The 21,380-nt window shown below is 33.8% G+C and overlaps 1 protein-coding gene across 1 annotated transcript in view; it reads left to right on the top strand.

Moving 5' to 3' along the window:
• The window catches only part of LOC139506020 (serine/threonine-protein phosphatase 6 regulatory ankyrin repeat subunit B-like), a 101,895-nt gene extending 81,907 nt beyond the window's left edge, over window positions 1-19,988 (top strand). Inside the window, exon 4 of the mRNA XM_071295337.1 lies at window positions 16,896-19,988. Coding sequence (XP_071151438.1) covers window positions 16,896-19,921 — 3,026 coding nt within the window. The 3' untranslated portion in view covers window positions 19,922-19,988. The remainder of the gene's footprint in view (window positions 1-16,895) is intronic.
• Window positions 19,989-21,380: the final 1,392 nt, after the last annotated feature.

The raw sequence follows: 21,380 nt of genomic DNA, 5'->3' as shown, positions 1-21,380 counted from the left end.
AGGAACTTCTTAGGAAGAAAGATAAGAAGTTAGCAATATCCTTTAACTCTACTTTCCGCTATATAGATGATGTTCTTTCACTAAACAATTCAAAATTTGGTGACTATGTGGAATGCATCTATCAAATCGAACTAGAGATAAAGGATACTACAGATACAGTTAAGTCGGCTTCATATCTTGACTTACATCTAGAAATTGACAATGAGGGTCGGTTGAAAACAAAACTTTACGACAAAAGAGATGATTTCAGCTTTCCAATTGTGAACTTTCCATTTCTAAGTAGCAACATTCCAGCAGCACCTGCATACGGGGTATATATCTCCCAATTGATACGATATTCCCGTGCTTGCATTTCCTATCATGATTTTCTTAATAGAGGTTTGCTGCTCACAAGGAATCTATTAAACCAAGAGTTCATAATGGTGAAGTTGAAATCATCCCTTCGTAAATGTTACGGACGCCATCACGAGTTGGTTGACCGTTATGGAATAACCGTTTCACAAATAATATCGGATATGTTCCTTACGTCGTAACTACAATCCCCTTCCCTTTCATGAATATGACCTACCGAATTAGACTATTTACCGGATTTGTAATCACATAAGCAACACGACGGGTGCCACATGTGGAGCAGGATCTGCTTACCCTTCCGGAGCACCTGAGATCACCCCTAGTTTTTGGTGGGGTTCGTGTTGTTTATTCTTTAGTTTTCTATGTTGTGTCGTGTGTACTATTGTTTTTCTGTTTGTCTTTTTCATTTTTAGCCATGGCGTTGTCAGTTTGTTTTAGATTTATGAGTTTGACTGTCCCTTTGGTATCTTTCGTCCCTCTTTTCTAGTTTAATTTTACGACTCTTTATGGAAATGTTCATTTGGTTAAAAAAAAAGCAGATTCTCTTTAGTTTTCGCATTTGTTTCAAAAGATCGTGCTTTTTGGGCCCAATATCTTGGAGTTTATTTACATATCGTACATACTTCTGAATCAACAACAATTTCCTTAAAAGAGTAAGTTTTGTACAAATCTGACGACTCTTCTAGAAATGGATTATCAAACTTGTTCATCACTTTAGAAAGTTTTTAAAGTTTTTCAAAGAAATCCTTTTTCTGTTTTCGTAGAGTCTTCATGACGTCGTTCTTCTGTTGTAGAATGACTCAAACCCCTTAATCTTTTAAATTCATCTACCAGTCTACCGACTTCTGGTCCAGCAATCATCTATCGTCTCGAAGGGATCTTCGAATAAACGTATGGTACCAACATCGCCGTTCACGACTTATTATTCTGTGTTTGTGTCTGATCAATTGTAATATAAGAAATAAGGTCTTACGTACAGTACAAAATACCATTTGCAAATTTCATTGCCACGTGTGGGGGATGTTGTTGAAGGGAAGCCATATCTTGGAGATGGATGGGTAACCATCGTGCATGATTTGCACGATCAAGACCAACATTGGTATCATGCTTGATATGAACTGTTTGTAAATTACGATATCTGACTCGTGAAGTGAGCATACTTACGAGGGAACATGAAGTTCTTTATTCGTAATTTAACGCCAGAAATTAAACTGTTTTCGATATACACCCATTGATCACAGTCATACTTGTACGTCACAGAGTCAAGAACTATATGTTCTGTGTTAACGCTTTCATAACGTCTGGCATTATCAAGTCAAGCAAACCACATATGCAGTTATCTGATGCGCGTGTCTATTCCTAATTACATTTGAACATACATAAAAAGCACCTGCTATTCTAGGTGTTGCAATGTCGGCCGTCCAGCTTCAGTGGAACACATGTCCATCCGCTATCAAGCAATATATCACTCAGAATTTTAAAATAGTCACCAAAGGCACCAGAATATAATTTAATAAGCCAGACGCGCGTTTCGTCTACATAAGACTAATCAGTGACGCTCACATCAAAACAGCTATAAAAGTTAAACAAGTACAAAGTTAAAGAGCAATGAGGAACCAAGATTTCAAAAAGTTGTGCCAAATGCTGCTAAGGTAATCTACTCCTGGGATAAGAAAATCCTAAGTTTGTAAACAGGTAATTTATTTAAATGACCATTTAATTGATGTTCATGTCAACACTGAAATGCTGACTACTGAGCTGGTGATACCCTAGGGGACAAAACGTCCCCCAGCAGTGGCAACGACCCAGTGGTGTAAAATAGTCACCAGGGATATAGTTACGATACTGTTGTCAGGTCATTAAAGATTGCATATTTTGGCGTTAATATTGATTCACTTATAGGGTCTTTGCATCGGAACTAAACACATTTATTCAAAAACCAGTTTTTGGCATGACACGGGTTATGTTCTTCTCATATATGTTATGATGGTATGATACTAAACCCCTAACGGGAAGGATTGTGCCTGATGTTCATATGATGAAATCATAATCTTTTAGTCAGTTTAATTGAAGTCTGGAGCTGGCATGTCAGTTAACTGCTAGTAGTCTGTTGTTATTTATGTACTATTGTCATTTTGTTTATTTTCTTTGGTTACATCTTCTGACATCAGACTCGGACTTCTCTTGAACTGAATTTTAATGTGCGTATTGTTATGCGTTTACTTTTCTACATTGGCTAGAGGTATAGGGGGAGGGTTGAGATCTCACAAACATGTTTAACCCCGCCGCATTTTTGCGCCTGTCCCAAGTCAGGAGCCTCTGGCCTTTGTTAGTCTTGTATTATTTTAATTTTAGTTTTTTGTGTACAATTTGGAAATTAGTATGGCGTTCATTATCACTGAACTAGTGTATATTTGTTTAGGGGCCAGTTGAAGGACGCCTTCGGGTGCAGGAATTTCTCGCTACATTGAAGACCTGTTGGTGACCTTCTGCTGTTGTTTTTTTCTATGGTCGGGTTGTTGTCTCTTTGGCACATTCCCCATTTCCATTCTCAATTTTACCAAAGGCACCAGGATTGTAATTTAATACGCAAAACAAGCCATTTTAATGTACAATCCACCAAACAAGACGATAAACGTATGTTCTTCGTACAAGTCTGGCCCTTCCAACTATTTGGCTTATATTAAGAAAGTTAACCACCTTTTTTATCTTATCCATCGAATGCTTGATCTTGCATCTGAAAGGGCGTGTTTTCAAACAATGGCATGAAAAGCAACACTTCATACTCGAGCAGAAACTAGATGCCTAGAGGAATGAATGAAGATAAAGATATGTTTGAGAAATTTAAATCCTCATCTGTTAGATGCTACGATTTCCTTCATTGTGCCCTTGCAGTGCGTGTAATTCGTTCTTTATTAATAAATAGTTTGCGCATGCGCGAAGTTGTTAAACGCATGTGTATCATAACCTTAAAAAATGTCATCAAACAAATTCATAACATCATTTAAAAATTCAAAAGCGCTAAGCATGTAATTAATAATTCAAATGTTTGTGTGTGAATTTTGTAACATTTTAACGCATGCGCAAACATAGAATATGTCAAATATCTATTTCTAGTATAAACGTCACATGTTAAGAAGGTATCCATCAAACCTGGTAGTATTTTTTACTCAGAGACGGTCAAAGAAAACGTTTTCCAGAAAAATAAGTATTTCAATTTGGAAAAAAATCAGCCATTTTAGAAAAGCTGGTGGCCATTTTGAAAAAATGAAATTTTCTTATGCCCAGCAGTTTTTTCTTAAAAAGTATATAATAATTATGCTTCGTGCTAATTTTCATGCTTGTATCATCATTTGCACAATTCCCTTGCTTTTGCTTGCTAATATCTTCCACTAATATTCTGTATAGTCTGCATATTATCCGGCCACTCAACACCTATAGGCTAGTGACCTATTTTATAAAGACAATTAATGCGCATCTGGTGCAAGAAAATTGGTACCGTTAATTTTATTAATTAACGACTTTAATGCACCCACCCAACACACGGCTGTATGTTATATCATTCGAAAGCTTATCATCTGTACTTTCTTTTTTGCCCGGTCGTAAAAAAATCGTACGATGCGTTTTCTGTTAAATCAAGGTCAAAGGTCATGAATAAACTTTCTTTTTATTTTGCAATTGTAAAACAAAAAGCCATTTTCTAGTTCTTGCACAATAAAATTTTCCAAAAGATAATATGAACATTATACAGTGAAACCTGTCCAAGCCGAACACCAACGGGACTTTGCGTTTTGTTCGGTTGTCATAGGTGTTCGGATTGAAAAGGTAAACGGAAGTCGACACCAAAATAATTTTGGCACTTTCTGACAAGGGACGATTGGTGACACACAGACGACAATTTATTTTCATGATGATTTAGATGTAAATGTAAAAATCTAGGTAGATGAAGATAGACGTATTGTTCCTTTTTTTATATATATAAATCAAACGCCACTCCACCAATCACGCTCCTCGTTGTGTAAAGGTATTAATCGTTCAATGATGTCCGACTTGGAGCAATTTTGCTTATTATAATTATTTTTTCATCCGTTTATTCACTGACCAATTCCGATTCTCAGTCACTGTCGAATGACGATTCCGTAGTTGAATCGAGATCGTCATTTTCAATTATCTGTTCACTAAAATGGCCACCCGCTGAGCGATACTTTGTCACAAGATAAGAGCGATACAACAGCAGGGGTCCAGTTTTTTCTCGGATTTTATCGTTGATAAATAGCTAACGGAAGTCTGCAGGAACATCTGAATATCATATATAGGGCCTCTAAAGGTAATCCGGTATCCCGTAAATATAGTTCGAAAGTCATTGACCTTGTTGTGTTGCACGACTTCCTAAATGCTTTAAAACTATTATTTAATTAAAAAGTTTAGCTACTGAATGGCAATTACGTGATTGTGGCCGTAAATATTTAAGTAACGTGCATTTAATTGATCGAAGGGAAAGTTCCATCCTTGGCCTTTTTGGCGATAGGGGCAGCGGACCAGTTTATCGTTTCTTTACAAAAAAATTAATTTGTTTACTGAATACATAGACACAAACATGCTAATTAGTTTGTTATAACAACTCACCAGTTCATTAAACCTCAAATACCCTCGGGGATACTCTGCCATCCTGTGTTTGTTTAATTAAAAACTGTACATTATATTATCAATAAAAAACAGTTAGTTGCCCAATATTTCTCAAAAATTGAAATTCATAACAGATCCTAAAATAAATGAAAAAAATGTTTCAAAGCAAAACATATCTTTGGGGATCGATATTTGTATGCTAAAAAAATAGATAAATGTATATTTTTTTTAGGTTAAGGAATATTAGTTTTATAATTTTAAGATGCAATTATTAACTATTGTTCATAGAACAGCCTTCTACTGAAGTGTTTGCAGTTGCCCAAAAATCTGCCATCTGCAAATATCGATAATTTTGTTATTATATGTTAAGATTGCACATCGCTAATTGTCAATATCAGGGAGGAGAATGATTTTCCTAAATAAAAAAAGGGGTATTTAAAGTTCGAAAAGAAATATACGATCCCAATGAGGTAAAATTATGAGTTTTTTCGAACTCAAACTTATTTACCTTTAGTAATAATATTTAAGTGCAAACATTAATTTGCTTTAAAATAGCACGCAAATAAAGGCAACAGTAGTGTACCGCTGTCCAAAACTCATAAATCGATAGAAAAAAAAAACAAATCCGGATTACAAACTAAACCTGAAGGAAACGCATTAAATATAAGAGGAGAACAACAACACAACTTTAAAATGTAACACACACAGAAACGAACTAAGCATTAGACAAAATCCGATAAGAATAACAAATATAACATCAAAACTAAATACATGAATTGGGGACAGAAAAGTACCGTGACAGGTCTTACAATAATGTGAATTCACACTCAAATACAAGAGGAAACAAACGACACAAAAGAAACACAACGTAAGTAGAATAAGTAACCATCGTTTAAAACACTTGGTTGTCATAAGCGGGATCTAAACGAGTTAAATATAAAGCTGCTGCTTTTTTTATTTTGTTAAAAAACGTGTTAGACATGTTAAATGTGTATAGAAGTAAAATCTCTTTAATTATTCGAATGAAAGATGTTTTGGGTGTTTTCAACATGAGCGTTTAAAATACAAATGCAGGTCATTGAGTTATGTGAAACATTATATGCAGTTGTGTTATTAAATACATTAAAAGTGTGGATACCCTTCCTGACCTCGCAAGATCATTCGCTGTTTTAGGCAGTGATCATTTTCATGCTGTGCTGTATTTGATAGACTGTTGTTCGTCTCTTGGACAATTTTGGATTTTATTTTGTTTATGTTTTTTTTAAGCTTCTTTGGTTCATGGTTTGAGATTGATTGTCCCTTTGATATATATTTACTTTAAAGACATTAAGTTGCAGTAATGAAAATTGGCCAACAAAATCACCTCACAGTAAAGTGAAGAAGATTAAGCGCAATAAGACAAATATCCGCAAAAGTAAGTAAATGTGCTCACGGTGATATATATATATGGAACAAATTGTAATCATGACACATTTAAAAAAATTTTTAAAATCTTTTACTAAAGAATAATTACATTAGATGTATGTTTCAATGCGTTATTCTGATTGACTAACTAGCAATCTCGTGATATTCCTTAATCAATTGCAATGCACAATGCAACTTTTCATTCATGATGACACGAGGTTCCACAATAAAGTGCACAGGTAAATAAAATAAAATCTTGATAAAAGGCGTGTTTTCATGATCCTATAGCTGAAAATGTAATTATAAGTATTGAATGCTTTTTTGTGTAACTTTATAGGGTTGTAAAAGCGTTGCCCGTGCGCACATGTTTAGTATGGAGCGCGGAAGCTGGTTTCAAAAGTGTTGCGGTTCAATGAAATCGGTCTCTTCCTTTAGTAGTATAGATATACAGGCGTTGCTCTAATTTTGCTACATAAATATAAAAAGTTTACAACTGGGTAGCTTAACATCATTTCTTTTGTCGTAAAATTGTTCTCAATCGACACTCGTCATTGATTTCAAGATATGTGATAGAGTTAACGGTTTCTGTTGAGTCTTTGATTTTTCAATTTCAATGAAAAATACGCGTTCAACATTGCACTATAAAGTGAGAGGACATCGCCTATATAGGGTAAAGTGACGTTTCATTATTATAGTAGATTCTTTTCAATCGTCATTAGAAGCTCTTGTATGAAGTCAGCTTCGTATGAAAAGGGAACAAGTTAAGTAGATAGATAGATCAGACATTAACCTCAATGCTAACGACATTCTATACCAGCATTTCAATCAGCCCGATCATTCCATCGTTTCTATGACAGTTCGCATTATCGAAAAGATATACCATAGCTCTAACAATCCTAATCTTTCAACGACTCTCCGTAGACAAAAAGAGGACTACTGGATTAAGCAATTGGGAACTGCAACACCGTATGGCTGCAATGACAAAATTGATGGTATGGGTATTCTATCTAGTCCTTCGTGTAACTCGGTGAATGTGATGAATATTTTCAACTCGACCCCTCGACGTAGACGCAGTCATGGTCATCGTCATTATACATCACCTTCTCTGCATAATGTCTCTATTAATGACTTGCTGTCATTCATATAAAAGCCGTTAGATATTCATCACATTCGCATGAAACTTTATGCATTACCCCTTTCAAAACTTCATTCTCTGTTCAATTTATGTTTGGAATCCACTGTTACCAACCCTCATTCAAACAAATACAAACTTCAAGCTATAATTTCGGATATTGCAAGTCAAAGACTTTTCAAGCCAGTTCGCATGGGAAAAGATGAAAAAAAAGAAAAGATCTTTTCTAAATCTTTCCTTTGCCAACAAAGGTCTCGTAGGCGTCAACCTAGGCAATATCCTTCATCATAAATTAGTTCAATCGAAAATACCTCCTTATTTCAAAGACCAGTCTGTACCAATAATTTCTTATACCTATACCAAACCTATTGCAACTAAAATTTTCAATTACAAACGCGTTTTCTCGATATTGACCACTTCAAGTCTAAACCTCCTGATTGCACTTGTGCTAGTTCCCAATTCATATATAATCCTGCTGGCCACGTTTTTACCGGTGACCTTAACATTGTTAATAATACTTCTCTACGAAATGTGTTATCGAAAGGTCCGAAATATCGTGAGCCTAAATCCATCAATTGGAAATACAACTTTAAAATTTTGATGGACTCAGTCGAGGATTTTGCCAGGCAATGGGCTAAACGTGAAAAGGAAGACGTAGACACTCTATCCGAATGGATTAAGGCAGTGAGGTCGTTAATACAAATCAGAATCAAGAAACTGAATGGGTCCATCAATGCCCATGCTACGTCAATCTTTAAAGACCCAAATGTTGCTAAACACTTATCCACTTACACCTCCATGATAAATATGTTGTCCCCGCAGACAAAGCCCCAAATAACATCGTTTTTGTCTGTAAAAGTCACTACATTAATTGCTTGATAAATGAATTAGGTATAGACAATTCACTTGGAAACTCAACATATACCCTCACGACACTAACCAAAGAGGAAATCCTGGATAATCATAGGTCTGTTCTTTGTTCCTTTGGTATTTCAACCAAAGATGAAGAACTGGATCTTCCATCACTGTATTGGATACCTAAACTACATAAGTGTCCTTACAAACAACGGTATATTGCTGGGTCTTCCAAGTGCTCCACGAAACCTCTTTCTAAATTATTAACATCTATTTTATCAGCAATCAAAGACGGGCTTCAAAGTTATTGTGAAACTGCCTATTCTAGAGGTGGCGTGAATCAGATGTGGATACTTAAACATTCCAAAGATCTTTTAGAGTACATACAATCTAACTCTCTTTCATCTTGTAACAGTATTAAAACATTTGACTTTTCTATTCTTTACACAAGTATTCCACATTCCAAACTAAAAGACAAATTGAAAGAGTTGGTATTACTTTGCTTCATAAAAAAGAATGGCCAACGTAGATACAAGTATCTTGTCTTAGGGAGGGATAAATCATACTTTGTAAATTATCACTCTGATTCAAACACAAAATTCTCTGAAACCGATATTATCAAGATGCTTGATTTCTTGATTGACAACATATTTGTAACGTTCGGAGGACGAGTTTTTCAACAGACTGTCGGCATCCCGATGGGAACAAACTGTGCCCCTCTACTTGCCGACTTGTTTCTTTATTATTATGAGGCTGACCTCATGCAGGAACTTCTTAGGAAGAAAGATAAGAAGTTAGCAATATCCTTTAACTCTACTTTCCGCTATATAGATGACGTTCTTTCACTAAACAATTCAAAATTTGGTGACTATGTGGAACGCATCTATCCCATCGAATTGGAGATAAAGGATACTACAGATACAGTTAAGTCGGCTTCATATCTTGACTTACATCTAGAAATTGACAATGAGGGTCGGTTGAAAACAAAACTTTACGACAAAAGAGATGATTTCAGCTTTCCAATTGTGAACTTTCCATTTCTAAGTAGCAACATTCCAGCAGCACCTGCATACGGGGTATATATCTCCCAATTGATACGATATTCCCGTGCTTGCATTTCTTATCATGATTTCCTTGATAGAGGGTTACTGCTCACAAGGAAGCTATTAAACCAAGAGTTCCAAATGGTGAAGTTTAAATCATCCCTTAGTAAATTTTACGGACGCCAGCACGAGTTGGTTGACCGTTATGGAATAACCGTTTCACAAATAATATCGGATATGTTCCTTACGTCGTAACTACAATCCCTTTCCCTTTCATGAATGTGACCTACCGACTTAGACTATTTACCGGATTTGTAATCACATAAGCAACACGACGGGTGCCACATGTGGAGCAGGATCTGCTTACTCTTCCGGAGCACCTGAGATCACCCCTAGTTTTTGGTGGGGTTCGTGTTGTTTATTCTTTAGTTTTCTATGTTGTGTTATGTGTACTATTGTGTTTCTGTTTGTCTTTTTCATTTTTAGCCATGGCGTTGTCAGTTTGTTTTAGATTTATGAGTTTGACTGTCCCTTTGGTATCTTTCGCCCCTCTTTTAAGTAGTTGTAACTAGAATCGTTGCATAATAATGGAATTTTTTCTTCAAAATTATTCTTTTGTTATGAATATATGCATTTAAACAATGTACAACGCAATTTAAGCAATCTAGAAGACAAGAAGACAAGTTTTTTTAATGTGTCTACTAGTTTTGGAATTCTTTAAAATTTCAATTTTAATTACTTTATTTTTTATTTATTTTTGTCTATATTTTCAATTTATTTTTTTATAGTTTACAGTCAACAGATAAAAGGTCTTTTCACAACATCAATGTTCAAAATGTAACTACACATCAAACAATTAGAAAAGTCGAAAGATGTTTATTTCATTCTGGTAATAACAATGCAGATTGTAATTTTCGCAGATTCGTCCCCTTTATTTCAAGCAATAGTATGATCCTCGCACATATTATTGTACTTATTTTTTTCTTCAGATTCTTAAGAATTTGTTGATTAAATCTTATATTGACCACATACAATGTTTAAAAAAAAAAGTGCTTAAACATGTTAAAAGCAGTTTTTCCGCAGATGGCGATATTTTTGGAAACTGTATGAGTTGTTATGATTTGCTGTTTGATTAGAAGTATGCATAATAATAGGAAATTGTTGATGTCAAAAAAGTCTTTGATAGCTATAAAAGGGTCAATTTACTGTGTGTTGGTTCATATTCTGGACACCAGTCTATTACTCCTTTCTAATAAAATCTACATACCAAAAAACAAATATGAAGCTTAGAAATGGATAAATATTAAATACTAAACTCGTTCAAAGGGTATCTACACGTCTCAATCTTCAAAATCGCTAAAAATACTACCATCGCTAACATTTTTAACAATAAAAATCGTGGTTACCCTTCTATCGATAAGTGTCATGCCAAAAAATTACTTACATGTCCCCGTCTTTCCACCAACAAAACGGGATGCGTTATTCAGTACGTAGGTGAAACTGGAAGATATTTATCTAAACGCACGCAAGAATACCTGTATCGTTTTAAAAGACTCAATAAATTCAAAAGTATCATTTATCAGCATCTTAAGAAACACAATCATCCTATTAAATATTTAACAGTTCAACCTTAGAAGTAGAAATAGGCAGCCTGGTGAATCTCATTCAAAGTTTGTACGATCACGGAAAATAATTGAATTAAATTGGATTAATAAATTACAGACAGTCTACCCTCTCGGTCTTAATGATAATATCATGGGAATTGGTAATATACCAAGAACCGATTCTGTTAAAGTTTTGGATATAGTTTCTAAAACTGTTCGTAAAAATCGTTCTCATGGACGTAGAAAAAATCGCAATCAAAGAAAATTTCGGACCAACCATACAAATATTTCGGACCTAATTTCTATTTCAAAAAACAACGACAGACGTTATCTGTTAACCAAGCTATGTTCTTTACCTATGAATAAATTAAATAAAATTTTAAAGGATTGCAACACAATTTCATATTACAGTCCTTAGTATGAAATCGTTCAAATTATAATAGCATATTGTTATTCTAAACTGTTTCCCAAAATTGATCGCCCTGAAGATCATAAAAAGCATTTTTTTTAAAATAAAGTATGTCAATAAAGGTTTTGATTTTGTAAATATTGCCGGTATTTTTAACGACCATTCTGTTAAAGACCAAATTCCTGGATATTTTGATAATATTTAACTCCCTCTTATTTGTTATATTTACAAGAAATCTAACCGGAAATATGTGTTTAATTATAGCCAATTGTGTAAAGGTGTAAATATCATTGAAAATACACCTATATCATGTAATTGCAGTAATTCCGAATACACTTATGGCCCCATTTCCCATGTCATAACAGGAGACCTTAACATCGTTCGCGACCGAGAGTTAAAATGATTCCTCAGTAAACATGGTAAAGGACAGAAATATCGTCCCCCGTCAATTATTAATTGGAATGAGTGTCGTAATATCATCCACGACTCACTCCGTACCTACTGTTTGAATTGGGTAAAACGGGAAAAAGCTGACAAAAAAAATTTGGACTCTTACCCTATTTCGCGTATCAAACATAAACTAAAAGGACTAGCCAAGGAATTTGTTTTTGTCCCGGCTAATAAAGCTGCTAATAATATCATTATTGTTTGACGTAAATTTTATATTGAGGTTCTGCAAAAGGAAATCACGAATTCACCAACATTCCAACTGACTTCATTTTCAGAAAACGACATCTGTAACAAACACACACTTTTAGCTACTTCTTTACAAGCAGAACCAAATGCAACGAAAGTCCCAACTATGTACTGGCTTCCGAAGCTACACAAAAAGCCTTACAAATATAGATTTATTTCATCTTCAAGCCATTGTTCCACTACTAAATTGTCTATTCTACTTACTAGTACACTTGGTACAATAAAAAACCTGATAATAAATTGTTCAAATAAGGCCTTTGAAAATAATGGAATTAATTATTTTTGGACTGTTAAAAACTCGTTGGAAGTACTTGATAAATTGCATGCATATATTGGTGATTTTGAATCTGTTCAAATATAAAAAAGAAGATGTGGTATGATTGCCAATGAGACAACTATCCACAAAAGACCAAAATAACACAGAAATTAACAACTATAGGTCACCGTACGGCTTTCAACAATAAGCAAAGCCCATACCGCATAGTCAGCTATAAAAGGCCCCGATAAGACAATGTAAAACAATTCAAACGAGAAAACTAACGGCCTTATTTATGTAAAAAATGAACGAAAACAAATATGTAACACATAAACAAACGACAACCACTGAATTACAGGCTCCTGACTTGGGACAGGCACATACATAAATAATGTGGCGGGGTTAAACATGTTAGCGGGATCCCAGTTCTCCCCCTAACCTGGGACAGTGGTATAACAGTACAACATAAGAACGAACTATACAAAAAGGTTGAAAAAGTCTTAACTCATCAGATGGACAAAAATAAAGTGGACGTGGTTCGGTACTTATACATCCCGACACAAAAAGTTACAATGAACAGATCTGAGAGTACTCGCAGTTATCTGACAGCTAGTTCAAAGCCACTAACAACTAATAAAAAAAATCATGCATCTAAGACTAAACTATCAATCCGTACACATCCAACATCCAATGGATTTAGTGTAAAGACGTCATAAACAGCCAGAGAAAAACATGACCTTGTGCAATGCTAAGTTACAGGTATCGACAGATTGTAGATCCATGAATATGTATATGCATATAACATACTAGTAAAATTTAGTTAGCTTTTATTTTACTGATAACAAAATCAATATTTATACCAATAAAAACAATATTAAATGATCTTATTACAGTGTTGAATAGGTAACCTTTTAAAACCAATATTTATACCAATAAAAACAATATTAAGTTTTGATTTTTTTTACCCTATATACCACTTTGCCACATATTCTTATTAAGAAAAAATTCGCATCCCTAATGAACTTGGATTAATAAATTACAGATTATGAGTTACAATTTATGACTAAAATTAGCAAAGACCCATCGAAACAACATTTGATACAAAAATTTAACAATACTTTTAGATATTTGGATGATATATTGGCTCTAAATATTGACGACTTCAGTATGTATACTAAAGAAATTTATCCTGTTGAACTTAATTTAAATAAAGCTAATACTAACAATGACCACTGCCCTTTCCTCGATCTTGATGTCTTTATCATTAACGGGGAAGCTTAATACACAAATTTATGATAAAAGAGATGATTTTTCAATTCCTATCGTTAATTATCCATTTTTAGATGGGACGTTCCCTTGCCTCCATCTTATGGTGTTTATATATCTCAACTTGTACGATTCGCTCGCGTATGTAACAACGTATTAGATTTTAGCGAGGGAAATTTATGTATTACTGAAAAATTATTACACCAGGGTTTTCGATATCACAAACTAGTAAAAAATTTACTAAATTTTATCATCGGTATAAGGAAATAATTCGTAAATAGAACTCAACATGCAGACATCTTATACGTTCAGGTATTTCACATCCAATCTTTTATGGAAATATTCTTAACAAAGCACAAAAATGTCAGTATTCACCCCAAAAGCTTACAAAACCTTTAAACAGACTTTTTATAGTTCGTTCTTATGTTGTACTGTTATACCACTGTCCAAGGTTAGGGGAGGGTTGGGATCTCGCTAGCATGTTTAACCCCGCCACATTATTTATGTATGTGCCTGTCCCAAGTCAGAAACCTGTAATTCAGTGGTTGTCGTTTATGTGTTACGTATTTGTTTTTCGTTCGTTTTTTTTAATATAAATAAGGCCGTTAGTTTTCTCGTTTGAATTGTTTTACATTGTCTCATTGAGGCCTTTTATAGCTGACTATGCGGTATGGGCTTTGCTCATTGTTGAAGGCCGTATGGTGACCTATAGTTGTTAATGCCTGTGTCATTTTGGTCTCTTGTGGACAGTTGTCTCATTGGCAATCATACCACAACTTCTTTTTTATATTTAACTCAGTTTTAAGTCACCGTACGGCTTTCAACAATAAGCAAAGCCCATACCGCATAGTCAGCTATAAAAGGCCCCGATAAGACAATGTAAAACAATTCAAACGAGAAAACTAACGGCCTTATTTATGTAAAAAATGAACGAAAACAAATATGTAACACATAAACAAACGACAACCACTGAATTACAGGCTCCTGACTTGGGACAGGCACATACATAAATAATGTGGCGGGGTTAAACATGTTAGCGGGATCCCAGTTCTCCCCCTAACCTGGGACAGTGGTATAACAGTACAACATAAGAACGAACTATACAAAAAGGTTGAAAAAGTCTTAACTCATCAGATGGACAAAAATAAAGTGGACGTGGTTCGGTACTTATACATCCCGACACAAAAAGTTACAATGAACAGATCTGAGAGTACTCGCAGTTATCTGACAGCTAGTTCAAAGCCACTAACAACTAATAAAAAAAATCATGCATCTAAGACTAAACTATCAATCCGTACACATCCAACATCCAATGGATTTAGTGTAAAGACGTCATAAACAGCCAGAGAAAAACATGACCTTGTGCAATGCTAAGTTACAGGTATCGACAGATTGTAGATCCATGAATATGTATATGCATATAACATACTAGTAAAATTTAGTTAGCTTTTATTTTACTGATAACAAAATCAATATTTATACCAATAAAAACAATATTAAATGATCTTATTACAGTGTTGAATAGGTAACCTTTTAAAATCAATATTTATACCAATAAAAACAATTTTAAGTTTTGATTTTTTTTACCCTATATACCACTTTGCCACATATTCTTATTAAGAAAAAAATCGCATCCCTAATGAACTTGGATTAATAAATTACAGATTATGAGTTACAATTTATGACTAAAATTAGCAAAGACCCATCGAAACAACATTTGATACAAAAATTTAACAATACTTTTAGATATTTGGATGATATATTGGCTCTAAATATTGACGACTTCAGTATGTATACTAAAGAAATTTATCCTGTTGAACTTAATTTAAATAAAGCTAATACTAACAATGACCACTGCCCTTTCCTCGATCTTGATGTCTTTATCATTAACGGGGAAGCTTAATACACAAATTTATGATAAAAGAGATGATTTTTCAATTCCTATCGTTAATTATCCATTTTTAGATGGGACGTTCCCTTGTCTCCATCTTATGGTGTTTATATATCTCAACTTGTACGATTCGCTCGCGTATGTAACAACGTATTAGATTTTAGCGAGGGAAATTTATGTATTACTGAAAAATTATTACACCAGGGTTTTCGATATCACAAACTAGTAAAAAAATTACTAAATTTTATCATCGGTATAAGGAAATAATTCGTAAATATAACTCAACATGCAGACATCTTATACGTTCAGGTATTTCACATCCAATCTTTTATGGAAATATTCTTAACAAAGCACAGAAATGTCAGTATTCACCCCAAAAGCTTACAAAACCTTTAAACAGACTTTTTATAGTTCGTTCTTATGTTGTACTGTTATACCACTGTCCAAGGTTAGGGGAGGGTTGGGATCTCGCTAGCATGTTTAACCCCGCCACATTATTTATGTATGTGCCTGTCCCAAGTCAGAAACCTGTAATTCAGTGGTTGTCGTTTATGTGTTACGTATTTGTTTTTCGTTCGTTTTTTTTAATATAAATAAGGCCGTTAGTTTTCTCGTTTGAATTGTTTTACATTGTCTCATCGAGGCCTTTTATAGCTGACTATGCGGTATGGGCTTTGCTCATTGTTGAAGGCCGTACGGTGACCTATAGTTGTTAATGCCTGTGTCATTTTGGTCTCTTGTGGACAGTTGTCTCATTGGCAATCATACCACAACTTCTTTTTTATATTTAACTCAGTTTTAAATTATAAGCATTTGCATCAGAAAGAAAAATTTGGGTTTTCACTCATCTTGTTAACTTTTACTTGAACTTCTGGAAACACGTGCTGCCTAGCAAAATCACTCTTTAAATTTGTAAAAATGCGTTTAATTAATAGCTGTTAATCTCTCTGCTAAAAGTTTAAATTGTTTGCATACGTGAATTTATTATATAGATGTCATAATATGCAATCAAGCTGACATCTTTGAAAACATGCACTTATTCGTCCTTGACCTTCGATCTTGATTTGTCGGAAATTGCACCGTACGTTTTGTTTACGACCGGGCAAAACAGATAGTACAGATGTGTAGCTTTCGAATGATATATAATTTAGCCGTGTGTTAGGTGGGTGCATTAAAAGTTTTATTTTATGGTTAAAGTCACTCCATTACTATTAAAAAGGAAGAGATGGGTAAAAAGAGTAAGCACAACGACTCCGTGTAGGCTATAGTTCCCGACATCCATGCAATCAATAAAAATACTCAAAAGAAGAAAAAATTATACCACAAATAGGTAGTACTAACTATGCATTATTCATATTTCAGAACAAATCAACCAGATCCTTATGGAGTGGCAGGAGAATGATAAGACGTTTATAATTACCAGAGCTGCCAAACATGTACTAAAATGTATAAAAGAGAACAGCAGTGTAACTATTACTGCTAGTTCTGGTGTGGGTAAGACTGCAATACTCCGACATGTGGCGTTACAAATGGCAAAAGAAGAATACGATGTACTGCTAGTTACAGATCCAGGTGACATTGTCAAGTTTTATAATCCGAAACAGAAAACATTGTTTGTTATTGATGATCTTTGTGGAAACTATTCTTTAAACCAGACTGATATGAAAGTTTGGGAACCAGTTATGGAGCGAATAAAAAAGTTTTTTTCAAATAAACTTTCTAAGATAATTGTAGCATGTCGATTACAAGTATATCAGGATGACAAATTCGATTCTTTATCAGTTTTCAAATCATGTGTTTGTAACCTTTTATCAGATACAATATGCTTGTCAAAACCTGAAAAACAATCAATAGCTGAATTATATCTAGAATCAAAAGCTCATGAGATTACAGATTCTTATGATTTATTTGACTGCTTTCCACTTTTGTGTAATCTTTATCATAAAAATCCTGTACTAGATGTGAAAGAATTTTTCCAGAATCCGTTTTCAGTTTATGAAGCAGAGATTGACAAACTTCAGAAAAAGGAATTTTGTGGTAAATTCTGTGCTTTGGCTTTATGTGTCATGTTTAACAATAATTTAAAAGAAGAATTTTTAACCGAAGATGTGAATGATGAAACAAGAACCATATTTGAGAACACATGCGAGGCATGTAGACTAAACAGGGGAACATCAAGGCTTACTTTACAGGATGAAATGAACTCCCTTTTGCATACATTCCTGAAAAAAGAACAAAGCATTTACAAAACTATTCATGATAAATTATTTGACTTTCTAATGTATTACTTTGGAAAGAAAATTATCCAATGCTTCATAAAGAATGGAGATAGTAGTTTAATTCAATATAGATTTTTGTTAGAGAAACAAGACAATATGAATCCTTTTATAACAATTGTACCACCTAAGAACCATGAAATGTACATACAAAGAATAATTGAAGACTGGTTAAAGGGTAAAGTCCAAGAATCATTTTTTAATATCAATATGAAGATACCTCAGTTCAGACAGAAGTTGCTCTGTCATATAAAAAAGCTGGATATATCCTACCAGAGACGATTAGCAAACACCTGTGATGTAACATACAATAATACTATACTGATACCGGTTTGTTCTCTGGGTGATATTTCTATCCTAAACTGGTGCTTAAATCATGGTGTTGATGTTAATCAGTGTAACAATAATGGTTGGTCGCCTGTAATGAGTGCTTGTAGAAATGGACAGATAGCCATAGTAAAGATGTTGTTTGACAAAGGAGCAGATTATGATAAATGTGACAATAATGGTTGGTCACCTTTAATGACTGCTAGTAGTAGGGGTAAAACAGAAATAGTAAGGATTTTGTTAGACATAGGAGCTGATTATAATAAATGTAGCAGTGATGGTTGGTCACCTGTAACGAGTGCTTGTAGAAATGGACGTACAGAAATAGTGAAGATGTTGTTAGACAAAGGAGTGAACTATAATAAATGTCACAATGAAGGTTGGTCACCTGTAACGACTGCTTGTAAATTTGGACATATAGAAATAGTGAAGATGTTGTTAGACAAAGGAGTAGATTATAATAAATTTGACAATAATGATTGGTCACCTGTAATGAGTGCTTGTAGAGATGTACAACCAGAAATACTAAGGATGTTGTTAGACATCGGAGCAGATAATGATAAATGTAGCTGTGAGGGTTGGTCACCTTTAATGATTGCTTGTAGATATGGACATATAGAAATAGTAAGGATTTTGTTAGACAAAGGAGCAAATTATAATAAATGTGGCTATAACGGTGGAACACCTTTAGGTGGTGCTTGTAAATATGGACATACAGAAATAGTAAGGATGTTGTTAGACAAAGGAGCAGATTATAAAAACTGTTCCCTTGATGGTTTGTCATTTATAAATTATTTAATAGTTGCTTGTACATATGGATATGACGATATCGTCAGGATCTTGTTAGACGAGGGAGCAGATTATAATGAATGTACAAGTGATGGTAAGTCACCTGTTTTGCATGTTTGTTCTAAGAGGACCATTACAGAAGGACATATAGAAATAGTAAAGATGTTGTTAGACAAAGGAGCAAATTATGATAAATGTGACTCTAAAGGTATATCACCTTTAACTGGTGCTTGTAGTTCTGGACATAAGCAAATAGTACGGATGTTACTAGACAAAGGAGTGGACTATAATAAATGTAGCAATGATGGTTGGTCAGTTATAACGAGTGCTTGTCAATATGGACATACAGAAATTGTAAAGATGTTGTTAGATATCGGTGCAGATTATAATAATTGTGACAATAAAAGTTGTTCGCCTGTAATGAGTGCTTGTAAAAATGGCCATACAGAAATAGTAAGGATGTTGTTAGACAAAGGAGCAGATTATAATAATTCTGACAATGATTTTTGTTCACCTGTAATGAGTGCTTGTAGATATGGACATACAGAAATAGTAAGGATGTTGTTAGACAAAGGAGCAGATTATAATAAATGTAACATTAATGGTTTGTCACCTATAACTAGTGCTTGTAGATATGGACATACAGAAATAGTAAGGATGTTGTTAGACAAAGGAGCAGATTATAATAAATGTAACATTAATGGTTTGTCACCTGTTATATCTGCTTGTAGTGAGGGACATACTGAAATAGTAAGAATGTTGTTAGACATAGGAGCAGATTATAATGAATGTAACAGTAATGGGTGGTCACCTGTAATGATTGCTTGTAGTAAGGGACATATAGAAATAGTCAGGATGTTGTTAGACATCGAAGCAGAATATAATAATTGTAACAGTGATGGTTTGTCACCTATGATTATTGCTTCTGAAAGAGGTCACAATGATATAGTTAGAGTGATAAATGAACACTCCAGGAAAGTAAAAGGTATATTATGAGTTGTTAGGTATATTGCTATATATATTATTTTATATAAAAAGCCAGCTGAGTTATTATAGTATCTATTTTTTTGTCAAAGGCACAATTTGTTTTATCATGGTGTTTATTAAGTAAATATTCTTAAATATTCTACTTTCTTTTATCACTTATTGTTCTATTGAGGGGCACCATATATAACATACTGTTATTGTAATATCGCATAGATAAGAACAAGAAGTAAGTAAAAATAAGTTGATTTATTGAAGAATATTAATACCAGTAAATGCATTTTTTCCCGATATGTCACAGTTTGACGTCGCGAAAATAACATTTTACGTTAGCAACGTCATTACCTCCCCTGTAACTGTATCGTATGCCCTTAAGGCCATTAAGGGCATACGATACAGTTAAGGGCATACGATACAGTTACAGGCGAGGTAATGACGTTGCTAACGTAAAATGTTATTTTCCCGACGTCAAAATGTGACATATCGGGAAAAGATGCATTTTTCGAATGATTTTTATCATTCAAACTGATTTAATTTGAAAACGAGTGCATGGACCCCTATTTTTTGAAACGACATTTTGTTTCATTTTGCAGGGAGATTATCATGATTATGTAGACCAAATTTTATAAAACTGTAAATAGTGCAATTTTTTTAATTTTAATAAATATACAGCAAAAAATTACGTTTCATTTAACATGTTTAAAACAAAAAAGTTATGTCTTTCTTTCGAAAGGAAAAATACGGCCACAAATCCAAATTTTGAGTAAATATACGAAATTTCGACCTCATTTTACTCAAAAAGTAGCACATGAAGGTATATTTTTTATTACATATTTGATTTAATCAGGTAAAAAATAATCTATATTGAAATGTTTATCAAACTTTAAATACGGGATCAAAACTGTATCGTATGCCCTTAAGGGGACAACCATTTGATATTCTGCGGTGGGCCAGGAGGATATTTTCCGGATTGAATACATATTATCATCTGTTGCTTCGCATGCTTTTTTTTATTGCGCATTTATGTTCAGTTTTGTACATAAATTTATTGATTTTTAGTTTTTACCAGGCCATGTTACTTATTTTCAAAATCCTCCCGACTCTGCAATTGCTTTATTGATATGTTAACAATTTGTGTGCTGAAGTATATATATTTTTTTATTTCTTTTGTGAGTAATTAATGAGTTAGAGCTTTGTGAAGCTACAATTCCACCTTTGAATGTCTGTGTCAAGTTTCATAGAATATCCCGGTCTTCTGATGAAATGTTCGTTTTTGTATTGTTAATATATTCATGTTGTAGGAGCTTGTCATATTTGTTTTCTTTTGAAATTTTTCTAAATAATAAATTCAATAATCTTCGGAGATGCTTACTCTTTCGGAGAACCTAGTATCCATTCCGGTTATGATTGGGAGTGTGTACGCTCTTTATTTCTTATATTAAGTGATTTTCATATGTATTTTTGTTCTTCA

Source organism: Mytilus edulis, chromosome 1 (genome assembly GCF_963676685.1).
Source record: "Mytilus edulis chromosome 1, xbMytEdul2.2, whole genome shotgun sequence".
Taxonomy (NCBI): Eukaryota; Metazoa; Mollusca; class Bivalvia; order Mytilida; family Mytilidae; genus Mytilus; species Mytilus edulis.
The sequence above is the reverse complement of the archived record's forward strand: the minus strand, read 5'-3'. Positions and strand labels throughout refer to the sequence as shown.